At 43.8% G+C, this 15,047-nt stretch overlaps 1 protein-coding gene across 1 annotated transcript in view; it reads right to left on the bottom strand.

Annotated features, from left to right (window-relative positions):
• Nucleotides 1–8,742, bottom strand: part of LOC139566255 (NALCN channel auxiliary factor 1-like) — a 92,253-nt gene extending 83,511 nt beyond the window's left edge. Inside the window, exon 1 of the mRNA XM_071387302.1 lies at nt 7,252–8,742. Coding sequence (XP_071243403.1) covers nt 7,252–7,956 — 705 coding nt within the window. The 5' untranslated portion in view covers nt 7,957–8,742. The remainder of the gene's footprint in view (nt 1–7,251) is intronic.
• Between the last annotated feature and the right edge of the window lie 6,305 nt (nt 8,743–15,047).

A 15,047-nucleotide genomic window follows, 5' to 3' on the forward strand; every position in this document is an offset into this window, starting at 1 on the left:
TATCCATGTCCAGATGTTTCCATACAACTCTCTGAAGAGTGACCTCTCTGTGAACCTGCCCCTTGTGACAGCAGTCAATTGGCAGAACGCACTACATCAGGCACGCTATATTGTGACAAATAGCGACTCTAGCCTGGTCCCAGATTGTGCTATCTTGTCAACTCCTATTCTCATTGTCACACCAAACATTGACAATAGGAATTGGCAAGCCAGCACAAACAGATATAGGCTCTATGGCAAAAGCATGTAGTTAAAGATAGAAACAACACAAAAATCCCGCTATTCCTTACTTAGTGCACTACTTTTGAGGGCTCTGATCAAAAGCAGTGCACTATATAGGGAATGGGGTGCATTTGGAATGTAAGCATGATTGTTGGAATATGGTTGGAATAACTGTTCCAATACTGAAGCTCTGTAATACTTTACCGTAATTGGACAGTGAGATATACAGTGGGGCAAAAAAGTATTTAGTCAGCCACCAATTGTGCAAGTTCTCCCACTTAAAAAGATGAGAGAGGCCTGTAATTTTCATCATAGGTACACTTCAACTATGACAGACAAAATTAGAAAAAAAATCCAGAAAATCACATTGTAGGATTTTTAATGAATTTATTTGCAAATTATGGTGGAAAATAAGTATTTGGTCAATAACAAAAGTTTATCTCAATACTTTGTTATATACCCTTTGTTGGCAATGACAGAGGTCAAACGTTTTCTGTAAGTCTTCACAAGGTTTTCACACACTGTTGCTGGTATTTTGGCCCATTCCTCCATGCAGATCTCCTCTAGAGCAGTGATGTTTTGGGGCTGTTGCTTGGCAACATGGACTTTCAACTCCCTCCAAAGATTTTCTATGGGGTTGAGATCTGGAGACTGGCTAGGCCACTCCAGGACCTTGAAATGCTTCTTACGAAGCCACTCCTTCATTGCCCGGGCGGTGTGTTTGGGATCATTGTCATGCTGAAAGACCCGGCCACGTTTCATCTTCAATGCCCTTGCTGATGGAAGGAGGTTTTCACTCAAAATCTCACGATACATGGCCCCATTCATTCTTTCCTTTACACAGATCAGTCGTCCTGGTCCCTTTGCAGAAAAACATCCCCAAAGCATGATGTTTCCACCCCCATGCTTCACAGTAGGTATGGTGTTCTTTGGATGCAACTCAGCATTCTTTGTCCTCCAAACACGACGAGTTGAGTTTTTACCAAAAAGTTATTTTGGTTTCATCTGACCATATGACATTCTCCCAATCTTCTTCTGGATCATCCAAATGCTCTCTAGCAAACTTCAGACGGGCCTGGACATGTACTGGCTTAAGCAGGGGGACACGTCTGGCACTGCAGGATTTGAGTCCCTGGCGGCGTAGTGTGTTACTGATGGTAGGCTTTGTTACTTTGGTCCCAGCTCTCTGCAGGTCATTCACTAGGTCCCCCCGTGTGGTTCTGGGATTTTTGCTCACCGTTCTTGTGATCATTTTGACCCCACGGGGTGAGATCTTGCGTGGAGCCCCAGATCGAGGGAGACTATCAGTGGTCTTGTATGTCTTCCATTTCCTAATAATTGCTCCCACAGTTGATTTCTTCAAACCAAGCTGCTTACCTATTGCAGATTCAGTCTTCCCAGCCTGGTGCAGGTCTACAATTTTGTTTCTGGTGGAGTTCGGAGTGTGACTGTTTGAGGTTGTGGACAGGTGTCTTTTATACTGATAACAAGTTCAAACAGGTGCCATTAATACAGGTAACGAGTGGAGGACAGAGGAGCCTCTTAAAGAAGAAGTTACAGGTCTGTGAGAGCCAGAAATCTTGCTTGTTTGTAGGTGACCAAATACTTATTTTCCACCATAATTTGCAAATAAATTCATTAAAAATCCTACAATGTGATTTTCTGGATTTTTTTTCTCATTTTGTCTGTCATAGTTGAAGTGTACCTATGATGAAAATTACAGGCCTCTCTCATCTTTTTAAGTGGGAGAACTTGCACAATTGGTGGCTGACTAAATACTTTTTTGCCCCACTGTATACCAAAGTTAATAAAGGGTGGGTGACCGTGCTATCACCTCTCTGAGTTCATATACACACCACTGGGACAAGACTCGCTGTCCATGTCTCATCAATGAGAGAGAGAGAGAAACACACCCTTTACACTTTAAAACCGGTTCTGGCTACTCAAACATTTTCAGTAAAACGATTTCCAAAAACATATGTTAAGAAACTTAACTTAAATAGCTGTAGTGAGCAGTAATACAAATGGTATATTATTAAGGTACATTATTAATTTACCGCCTCAACTAAGCCACGCCTCCAATCAAGATGGTGCTGAAGAACATTTCTGATGTTTTACAATCTCCCAACCAATTGTGCAATTTTTTTTGTATTTTTGCGTTTTGTGTAACAATTTTTTTAAACTTATTGTGTACATAATGTTGCTGCTACCGTGTCTTATGACCGAAAATAACTTCTGGACATCAAAACAGCGATTACTCACCGTGGACTGGAAGAAACTTTTTCCTTTAACGAGTCCGACGAGAAGGATATCCTGCTTTCACTGGAACCGGCCCAGATCCCCGCCTTTTGCGTGAAGAAAAGATGCAGGACAAGGGGCCGCAGATCGGGCAGCCTTCTGAGAATCCGTAGGCGAGTAAACTCCCACTGCCATCCGTTCTTCTTGCTAATGTGCAATCATTGGAAAATAAAATTGATGACCTACGATTAAGATTATCTCACCAACGGGACATCAAAAACTGTAACATCTTATGTTTCACCGAGACGTGGCTGAACGACGATACGGACAATATAGAGCTAGCGGGATTTTCCATGCACCGGCAGAACAGAGACACTACCTCTGGTAAGATGAGGGGAGTGGGTGTGTGTCTACTTGTCAATAAAAGCTGGTGCGCAATGTCTAATATTAAAGAAGTCTTGAGGTATTGCTCGCCTGAGGTAGAGTACCTTATGATAAGCTATAGACCACACTATCTACCAAGAGAGTGCTCATCGTAGCCGTCTATTTACCACCACAGAATTAATCTGGCACTAAGACCACTCTCAACCAACTCTATAAGGCCATAAGCAAAGAAGAAGATGTTCACCCAGAAGCGGCACTCCTAGTGGCCGGGGACTTTAATGCAGGCAAACTTAAATCAGTTTTACCAAATTTTTACCAGCATGTCACATGCAACCAGAGAAAAAAAAATCCTGGACCACCTTTACTCCACACACAGAGATGCACAAAAAGCTCTCCCCCGCCTTCCATTTGGCACATCTGACCATAATTATATCCTCCTGATTCCTGCTTACAAGCAAAAACTAAAGCAGGAAGTACGAGTGACTCGCTCAATACGGAAGTGGTCAGATGACGCAGATGATACGCTACAGGACCATTTTGCTAGCACAGACTGGAATATGTTCTGGGTTTCATCCAATGGCATTGAGGAGTACACCACATCAGTCATTGGCTTCATCAATAAGTGTATCGATGACGTTGTCCCCACAGTGACTGTACGTACATATCTCAACCAGAAGCCACGGATTACAGGCAACATCCGCATCGAGCTAAAGGCTAGAGCTGCCGCTTTCAAGGAGCGGGAGACTAATCCAAACACTTATAAGAAATCCTGCTATGCCCTCAATGACCCATCAAACAGGCAAAGCGTAAACACAGGATAAAGATTGAATCCTACTACACCGGCTCTGACGCTCGTTGGATGTGGCAGGGCTTGAAAACTATAACGTAGTACAAAGGGAAACCCAGACGCGAGCTGCCCAGTGACGTGAGCCTACCAGCCTTTTATGCTCGCTTCGAGGCAAGCAACACTGAAGCATGCATGAGAGCACCAGCTGTTCTGGATGACTGTGTGATAACGCTCTTGGATGTGAACAAAATCTTTTAACAGGTCAACATTCACAAAGCCGCTGGGCCAGACGGATTACCAGGATGTGTACTCAAAGCATGTGCGGACCAACTGTCAAGTGACTTCACTGACATTTTCAACCTTTCCCTGACCGAGTCTGTAATACCTACATGTTTCAAGCAGACCACCATAGTCCCTGTGCCCAAGGAAGCAAAGGTAACCTGCCTAAATGATTACCACCCCGTGGCACTCACATCAATAGCCATGAAGTGCTTTGATAGGCAGGTCAAGGCTCACATAAACAGCATCCTCCCGGACACCCTAGACCCACTCCAATTCGCATATCGCCCCAACAGATCCACAGATGATGTAATCTCAATCGCACTCCACGCTGACCTTTCTCACCTGGACAAAAGGAACACCTATGTGAGAATGCTGTTCATTGACTACAGCTCAGCGTTCAACACCATCGTGCCCACGAAGCTCATCACTAAGATAAGGACTCTGGGACTAAACACCTCCCTCTGCAATTGAATCCTTGACTTCCTGACGGGCCGCCCCCCAGGTGGTAAGAGTAGGCAACAACACGTCTGCCACGCTGATCCTTCACACGGGGGCCCCTCGGGGCTGTGTACTTAGTCCCCTCCTGTATTCCCTGTTCACCCACGACTGTGTGACCAAACACCATCATTAAGTTTGCTGACGACACAACAGTGGCCTGATCACTGACAACTATGAGACAGCCTATAGGGAGGAGGTCAGAGAACTGGCAGTGTGATGCCAGGACAACAACCTCTCTCTCAATGTGAGCAAGACAAAGGTGCTGATCGTGGACTACAGGAAAAGGTGGGCCGAACAGGCCCCCATTAACATCGACGGGGCGGTAGTGGAGCGGGTCGAGAGTTTCAAGTTCCTTAGTTTCAACATCCCCAATGAACTATCATGGTCCAAACATACCAATACAATCGTGAAGAGGGCACGACAAAACCTTTTCCCCCTCAGGAGACTGAAAAGATTTGGCTTGGGTCCCCAGATCATCAAAAGGTTCTACAGCTGCACCGTCGAGAGCATCCTGATCGGTTGCATCACCGCCTGGTATGGCAACTGCTCGGCATCTGACTATAAGGCGCTACAGAGGGTAGTGCGAAAAGCCCAGGACATCACTGGGGCCAAGCTTCCTGCCATCCAAGACCTATATAATAGGCGGTGTCAGAGGAAAGCCCATAAAATTGTCAGAGACTCCAGTTACCCAAGTTATAGAAATGTTTTTTCTGCTACCGCACGGCAAGCGGTACCAGAGCATCAAGTCTAGGACCAAAAGACTCCTCAACAGCTTCTACCCCCAAGCCATAAGACTGCTGAACAATTAATAAAATAGCCACAGGACAATTTACATTGACTATGCATATATAATAAACAGTGAGTTGAAGCAGTGGGGGAGAGGTTGAGACGGCATGAGAGAGAAAAAGAGGATGAAATTCAAAATACAAAATTTACAAATGAACTGAAAATACTGATAAGAGAGAACTAATCTTAACCAACATTTCGTAGTGATGGAGATGTCCCTTGATAATTATCAAACAAATATGAGCATGTAGGCCAATGTTTTGGTTTTGTTACCTCATCATTATCGAACCACAATAAGCTCCACAAGGATGAAAGCATCGTGCCAAAAGTATCCTGCCAAAATCGTCATAAAATAGTGTGGCTGTTACTGCATCCTCATCACAGTGATTCCTGGCCTATTGGTGGGAGGCTGGGAGCTGTCTTCAGCACCACGCACACACACACGCACGCACGCACGCACACACACACACACACACACACACACACACTATTATCATGACTCATATGTCGGGTTTACAGACACCTGTTTTCATTCCCCCACCCCCAATTCTAGCCTTAACTATTAGTGGGAGAAATGCGAAACTGACCCAAGATCAGTGTCTAGGAGCAACTCAACCCCACACTGTGCCCCCCCCTGTGTGGCTTTGGGTATCATGTAGGCTAGGCCTATCTAATCTACTGGTGCATCATCAGCATATAGAGCATTACACTTCAAAAGTCAACCAACAACAATATAGGCTACTTTACGATTTCCACAATGCTGAATAAAACATTTTGAATCAATCTCCCTCTGTTTTGTTGATCTTTCACGTGGACTAATAAGATGAGGTGTGCTACTGTAGCCTATGTGGGCCTACAGATTCATAGTCATATTCAAACAAATGCATTTATTTAATTGATGATTTATCATGATTTGTTTGTCTGTTGTCACTGACTGGTTCATGAATACTGACCGCCTGGCTGCCATTTGCTTGGAGCGTCGCCTTTCTATATAAATGGATTTCAGCACCATGGACAGCTCTCACACACGTCCATGGTGGCTGTCTGGCTGTCGACTATTAAAAAAATAACATTAAAACTAAACAACAATTCTATACTGAAACTCTAAAAGGCACAGGAAATCTCACACCAAAAGCTCCGAATGCACTATAAACGATGTTTTCCAAGCAGGCTACTCGTGAATGTTGCATATAATTACCGAATAGAGATGGCAAGGACACACTGAAACATAGACCTCTATTTTAATGGCTCTTGACCAACCAGTCGGTGAAGTGTAAAACAATACTACAGGGTCGGAGCTTCCTCCAGGCCACATAGTCATATTTGAGGTATAAATGATGTGATGAAAAGAGAGCAGCTGTCGTAATTCTGTGTCAACGCCATTGTCGAGTTTACGACGGATAAAAGAGTGCCCTAGGGTACATACAGCAGGCGAATAACGAGCGGTGCCAAATGCGACGGGGGAAAAGGCCCTTCCAGCGGATTAGGCATGGAAGCCACCGGTGCTCTATTAACGTTATTAAAATGTACTCAATGTGGAGTGGAGTGGCCATGGCGGAACACCTGGCACCGGGTGGCCGCTACACCGGATGCGCAGCACAATACTGGAAAAAAGACCACCACCTGCGTGCGGTGCGGGATGATGCATGAATAGGAAAAATAGTAGTAGCTATTGTAGTCTTTGCCATATATTAGCCAACATTTTACAGAAAGAATTAACATGTAAATCTGGCTGATATTTGCTTGGAAATAATAGCCTATTTCTAGTGATATTATGAAGCCTGTGGAATGAAAGTTATGACACCTCAAGGCCTGGCTCATTCTCCATTCCACAACCGATTTAAAACTCCTAAATTGTGGAAAAAGCAACCAAAGACACACATGCAAGACTACGAGGCCATATGCTTCTCATCCTGTTTGAGCCTTCTGGTAAGAGAGCAGAGGATCTCCTTGAATCTGACATCCGTTACCATGACGATTGACGACTGTATGGCACCAAACTGCATCTATTTAGGCAAAACCAACAGATTGGGGGACGATCCCCGTCAGCCTACCTTACATTCATCCATGCATGTTCTCACTGAATATGCATCCGTTTCATATTTCTGAGTCATAAGCTCAAATTCCTCATATTTCTCCAGGGCGTGTTGGTCGTAGCGCTGGTACGCCTGGACGCACAGGCTGCACCTCGCCACATCGCCATCAATAATCACGTCAAGACTGCAGTTCAAATTGTCCGGACTCGTAGACCCGTAAAACAAATCCAAAAGAGAATAAGAATTACAAAAAGAAAGGTACAAATCACTTATATTTACAGTCCGGGTCCCTTCTTTTCCCGAAAGGTCCTTGCACAAATGGTCGGCGTCATCAAAAGTAAAGCAGTTTTTAGATAAACTATCGCGATGGCAAGTTCCAAGTCGCCACAAAGGTTTGGTAGAATTCCCTACAAAAATAGCATATTCGTTTTCTCGGAGGCTGCTGTGTGCTAAATGGAGGTTGGATGATGGGATTGGGTTTGCAGATGGGTAAACTCCCATGTCCGTCAATGCAAACTTATCACGGGTCCTTGTCAATTTCGCCTCGGCGCAGAACCATAAGTGATCAGAGAGCAGAATGGTTACAAACAAGAGTGAAGCCAAGGACAGTCGCCATCTCTGGGCCCTCTCTGAGTCGGTGAATGGCTTTTCGTTCTCGCGGGGTTCTAGCCAGAGTTTGAAGCCGTCTTCTTGCTGCAGACACGTCCAAGCACCCCTGGTCATATTTTGGTAACGCGCTTCTTCACCGGCCGACTCCACCGTGGGGGTTTCTCTACCACAACATGCATTGACTTGGGGTCTAATTTGCGTTTTTCACCTCTTAAATGTTGTGTCGTAGGTGGTGGTGCTGGTTTACCTCCGCGATTATCTGTAATTCACATTCAATTAATGTGTTGGAGGAGATTAAGCCGTGATTTGATGGGGCCGCGTTCTCCATGGCTCTCCGATGAAGATGCTAGTTTTCTGTAGCAACATGTCTCGCTTCCCCCTCCTCTGCTCTAGCCTGCGCTCAGCACTGGTCCTTTGTGTAGACCCGTTTTACGGCAACCTGCATTTACGTTCGCCTTGAATCCGCCGGTGGTGGCTCTCGGATGAGGGCTGGGTTCTATGTCAGCCCAGTGATTTTCGCTTACGTGTCTGCTAGGCGGCAAAGTGCCTGAGATGTTGTCTTTTGATGTCCACTGTCATCTTGGTCCGGGGTTAGTTGTCGCCATCATGTTCTTCTTGGAACACTTTTTGGAGGTGCTCTGTCGTGCGCGACATCTTTAGAGTTGCGACCGTTCCATTCTGACGCACCTGTTTCTGTTTTCAGAAGGTGCAGCATCAGTAGCCATCCAGCTACTCTGAAAGCTTAAACAGAGTCTAGAAAATAGTGAGGACTCGAGAGACAGGAGAGTTAGCTCAACAAGTAGCCTAATGGATGACAAAATAGAATATGAAATATTTAACCTCAGTCACAAAACGCGGCCATAGCGTTCGAGTGATAACCGGGAATGGTTTCATTTCTGTAAGCGTTCCCCCACTAGTGGAGTTGAATGCAAAACATTTAATGAATGATTCAAACGTTGCACCTGGTGTAAAGGCTTAGTTGATGTGACCCATAGGGGTTGATGTGTGATCTGTATGTAAAGCATGCATGCATTATTTTTTTTTATTATTACTGAATTATGGCCATGTAAATATTTCCATCAAGGTCTAAAGGAAGAAAAATACACAGATTCCTTTCATTTGCTTTGTCATGTTCATCAGGTGCACCTCATTATAAAATCATTATAACAACATAACATTTAATCATGGCATAAAACACCCAGGTTGTTGTCATGTTCTAGCACAAAGATAGAACACAATCAATCAGTCAGGGTGATATGGGTTCAGGATTGTATCCAAGGCAACGGATCATGTATTGTGTGGTTTGTTTGGATGTGGACCTGTTTTTTCAGAGTGACATCATGTTTGTTTTTGTGTTGGTTTGTTTCTCTTTTATCCCACAGGCTTATCTTTCAGCAGTCCTTCAAAGACATCACTAGTATAGCCTAAACACTACAATAAAACCAAAGATACATTTGAAATACACCATTTAAAAAACAAAACAAAAGTTTTTCTTTCTCATTTATACAGTTAAATAACTGACACTCCAGAGTGGTATAGGTTGCATAAAACGGGTGAATAGCTAGATGAGCTTTGGTAAAGATTCCTGGAAACAAATCTCCTTGAACTAATTTCAGAACCAGGCGCTGTCCACCAATGCACAGACAGGTGGTGAACTGTACTCGCTCTCTTCTCTCCTGTAGAATATTTCTTAGTTCCTTCTCTATTCTCCACACAAATGTATTTACTACTCCTTCACAGATGTTTATTTTTTTTGTAAATACCCAGTTGACACAAAGTAAAGCATGAGAGAAGATCAGTGGAAAGAAACAACCCGCCATGCATTTGGAAGTCTTCCGCATTACTTTGTGTCCTTGTCCTTGATGACTGCAATCTATAGGCAATTTACCACAGACGAGAAACTGAACTGAGGTCAGGGGTCATATTTATAAAGCATCTCAGAGTGGGAGTGCTGATCTAGGATCAGGTCCCCCTTGTACATGTGATTTTATTCAATATGATCAAAAGTTAAAACTGAAGCTGTATCAGCACTCCTAGTATGAGATGCTTTAAGATTATGGGACCAGTTGTCTGAGAGATAGCTGGTCTGAGAGCTGTGCTTTAAACAGTAGACTGTAGTGTAGAGGATGCAGACAAATAAGCTGATCAGAAGTTTGCTGTAGAGGCAAAAGAGCAAAAAAATATGTGTCTTTCTGTCTTATTGAATTTCCTTCTTTATATCTCTCTCTCTCTCACACACAAACACACACTGCTCACCTACAAAGACAAACATGCAGCAGAAAGTAATATAAACACACAGAAACATAAATACACCATAGAAACACAATCAAGCACTAATGTATATGCACATACTGCATATACACAAATCCAATTACCACACGCAAACACACTTGACATGACGGGTAAACAGGAGGGACGGATTGAAGATTTTCAGGATTTACACAGAATTGGTTATGCAAACATAGATGCATTCTAGGAAACAATTATTGATAGTATAGCATGCACATACACACACACGCTATGGAATATACAGACAGGCTACTATTTCATTGCTTATGAGAAACACCTGCTATTGGTAGTTTGTTGTGTGGTGTCTTTTTGAGATATTATGTACTGTTGTCTGATCATTTTTGCTACCTTGTCTTTTTTTATCTCATTAAAAACATCCTAAATTCTTAAGTATCAGTTCTGAATCAGGTATAGGGTATACTGGGGGAAAATGTTTCCTAGTGATCAAGCTTTTGGTGGCTTTCCCCCCAACTACATTGCAGGCGTTGCATTGCATCAACCAATGATTGTGCTCCACGTTATTGACTGCACAGTTGAGCATCAGATTGCTATATCATATGATATGGTTAGCTGATATGTTAAAGTTCATTGGCGCCGGAGGAGATGGCTGCCGTTTTACAGGCTCTTAACCAATTGTGCTATTGTGTGTGTTTTTTTGCGTTATTTGTAACTTATTTTGTACATAATGTTTCTGCCACCGTCTGCCACTTATGACCGAAAGAGCTTCTGGCTATTAGGACAGCAATCACTCAGATCTGGACTGCGTGGCCATGGACTGCGTGGCCATGCACGCCTCCAACTCAATCAACAAGTTTGCAGACGACAATACAGTTGTAGGCTTGATTACCAACAACGACGAGACGGCCTACAGGGAGGAAGTGAGGGCCTTCGGAGTGTGGTGTCAGGAAAATAACCTCACACTCAACGTCAACAAAACAAAGGAGATGATCATGGACTTCAGGAAACAGCAGAGGGAGCACCCCCCTATCCACATTGACGGGACAGTAATGGAGAAGGTGGAAAGTTTAAAGTTCCTTGGTGTACACATCACGGGCAAACTGAAATGGTACACCCATACAGACAGCGTGGTGAAGAAGGCGCAACAGCGTCTCTTCAACCTCAGGAGGCTGAAGAAATTTGTCACCAAAAGCACTCACAAATGCACAATCGAGAGCATCCTGTCGGGCTGTATCACCGCCTATGGCAACTGCTCCGCCCACAACCGTAAGGCTCTCCAGAGGGTAGTGAGGTCTGCACAACGCATCACCAGGGTCAATCTACCTGCCCTCCAGGACATCCACACCACCCGATGTCACAAGAAGGCCAAAAAGATCATCAAGGACAACAACCACCCGAGCCACTGCCTGTTCACCACGTTATCATCCAGAAGGCGAGGTCAGTACAGGTGCATCAAAGCTGGGACCGAGAGACTAAAAAACAGCTTCTATCTCAAGGCCATCAGACTGTTAAACAGCCATCGCTAACATTGAGTGGCTGCTGCTAAAATACTGACTCAAATCTCTAGCCACTTTAATATTTAAAAATTGGATGTCATAAATGTATCACTAGTCACTTTAAACAATGCCACTTTATATAATGTTTACATACCCTACATTACTCATCGCTGTCACGACTTCCGCCGAAGTCGGTTCCTCTCCTTGTTCGGGTGGCGTTCGGAGGTCAACGTCACCGGTCTTCTAGCCATCGCCGATCCACCTCTCATTTTCCATTTGTTTTGTCTTGTTTTCCACACACCTGGTTTACATTTCCCTCATTACTTGTTGTGTATTTAACCCTCTGTTCCCCCCCCATGTCTGTGTGTGTAATTGTTTATTGTCAGGTTGGCACTCTTCCGGCTGGTTTGCGCCGGGTTATATTTTACACCCGTGCTTTTTGACAGCCTGTACTTTGTACTTTGTTATTTTTTGTACTTAGTGCTGCCTCACTTGTTCTGAGGGCATTTGTTTTGTGACGCGGTTGCGTTCTATTCATATATTGCCTCAGTAAAGTGCCTTGTCCACTCATCTCTGTTCTCCTGCGCCTGACTTCCAATGCACCAGCTACACCCACACCTTGACAATCGCATATGTATATACTGTACTCTATATTATCTACTGCATCTTGCCTATGCAGTTCGGCCATCGCTCATCCATATATTTATATGTACATATTCTTATTCATTCCTTTACACTTGTGTGTAAAAGGTAGTTGTTATGAAATTGTTAGATTACTTGTTAGATATTACTGCATGGTCGGAACTAGAAGCACAAGCATTTCGCTACACTCGCACTAACATTGTCATGAACATCGTAGTGAGGAGACCAAAGCGCAGCGTGATGTGAATACATCTTCTTTAATTATAATGAAGAATAATAACCAAACTAATACAAAATAACAAAAACAAACGTGACACTAAATATAACGATTGTAGACATGCAACATCACATAGACAATCACCCACAAACCAAACTGGAAAATGGCAACCTAAATAGGATCCCCAATCAGAGACAACGATAAACAGCTGCCTCTGATTGGGAACCAATCTAGGCCACCATAGACCTACATAATGCCTAGACTACACACACACACCTAAACATACCCAAAACCCTAGACAAGACAAAAACACACATACCACCCTCGTCACACCCTGACCTAACCAAAATAATAAAGAAAACAAAGATAACTAAGGTCAGGGCGTGACAAACATCTGCTAACCATGTGTATGTGACCAATAAAATTTGATTTGATTTGACAAGACTTTGTCTTTAACGAGTTGGATGCAAAGGATTTACTTCAGACACCCAAAAAATGCCCTCATCCCTGTCATTTGCATTAGAAAGAGACAGAGATATCGGGGACGTAGGTAGGGGTGCCTTGTAAGGATCCTATGGCGAGTAGGTCATCTGCCTCTACCATCAGTCCTATTAGCCAACATACAATCATTGGATAATAGAAATAGACGACTTACAGTCACGAATATCCTAACAATGGGACATTAACTGTAATATCTCATGTTTCACCGAGTCGTGGCTGAACGAAGACATGGTTAAAATACAGCTGGTGGAGTTTACACTGCATCGACAAGATAGAACAGCTGCCTTCGGTCTGTGTATAGTTGTAAACAACAGCTGGTGAATGAAATCTAATATTAAGGAAGTCTCTAGGTTTTGCTCTCCTGAGGTAGGGAATCTCATGATAAGCTGTCGACCACACTATTTACCAAGAGAGTTTTCATCTACATTTTTCGTACCACCACAAACCGATACTGGCACTAAGTCTGCACTCAATGAGCTGTATAAGGCCATAAGAAAACAGGAAAACGCTCATGCTGAGCTCCTAGTGGCCGGGGACTTTAATGCAGGGAAACTTAAATCCGCTTTACTTCATTTCTACCAGCATGTTAAATGTGCAAAACTCTAGACCACCTTTACTCCACACACAGAGACGTGTACAAAGCTCTCCTTCGCCCTCCATTTGGCAAATCTGACCATAATTCTATCCTCCTGATTCCGGCTTACAAGCAAAAACTGAAGCAGGAAGCACCAGTAACTCGATCAATAAAGAAGTGGTCAGATGACGCAGATGCTAAGCTACAAGACTGTTTTGCTAGCACAGACTGTAATATTTTCCGGGTTCTTCCGATGGCATTGAGGAGTACACCACATCAGTCACTGGCTTCATCAATAAGTGCATCAATGATGTCATCCCCACAGTGATGGTACATACATACCCCAACCAGAAGCCACAGATTACAGGCAACATTTGCACTGAGCTAAAGGGTAGAGCTGCTGCTTTCAAGGAACGCGACTCAAACCCTTGAAGCTTATAAGAAATCCAGATATGCTCTCAGACGAACCATCAAACAGGCAAAGCGTTAATACAGGACGAAGATTTAACTGTACTACTACACCGGCTCTGACACTCGTTGGATATTGCAGGGCTTGCAAACTATTACAGACTACAAAGGGAAGCACAAGCAAGAGCTGCCCAGTGACATGATTCTACCAGACGAGGTACATTACTTCTATGCTTGCTTTGAGGCAAGCAACACTGAAGCATGCATGAGAGCATAAGATGTTCTGGACGACTGTGTGATCACGCTCTCTGTAGCCGATTTGAGTAAGACCTTTAAACAGGTCAACATTCACAAGGCTGCGTGCCAGACGGATTACCAGGATGTGTACTCCGAGCATACGCTGACCAACTGTCAAGTGACTTCACTGACATTTTCAACCTGCCCCTGACTGAGTCTGTAATACCAACATGTTTCAAGCAAACCACCATAGTCCCTGTGCAAAAGAACACTTAAGTCGTGTGGTCAGGTGCCACAAAAAATTACTTAGGAAAATTGTAATTGGCTCAGAACAGGGCAGCACAGCTGGCCCTTGGATGTACACAGAGAGCTAATATTAATAATATGCATGTCATGGAGGAGAGATTGACTTCATCACTACTTTTATTTATGAGAGGTATTGACATGTTGAATGCACCGAGCTGTCTGTCTAAACTACTGGCACACAGCTCGGACACCCATGCATACCCCACAAGACATGCCACAAGAGGTCTCTTCACAGACCCCAAGTCCAGAACAGACTATGGGAGGCACACAGTACTACATAGAGCCATGACTACATGGAACTCTATTCCACATCAAATAATTGACGCAAGCAGTAAAATTAGATTTAATAAACAGATTTAAAAAACACCTTTTGGAACAGCGGGGACTGTGAAGCAACACAAACATTGACACACACACACACACACACACACACACACACACACACACACACACACACACACACACACACACACACACACACACACACACACACACACACACACACACACACACACACACACACACACACACACACATTAACATACGCACTATACATACACATGGATTTAGTACTGTA

Source organism: Salvelinus alpinus, chromosome 38 (assembly GCF_045679555.1).
Source record: "Salvelinus alpinus chromosome 38, SLU_Salpinus.1, whole genome shotgun sequence".
Taxonomy (NCBI): Eukaryota; Metazoa; Chordata; class Actinopteri; order Salmoniformes; family Salmonidae; genus Salvelinus; species Salvelinus alpinus.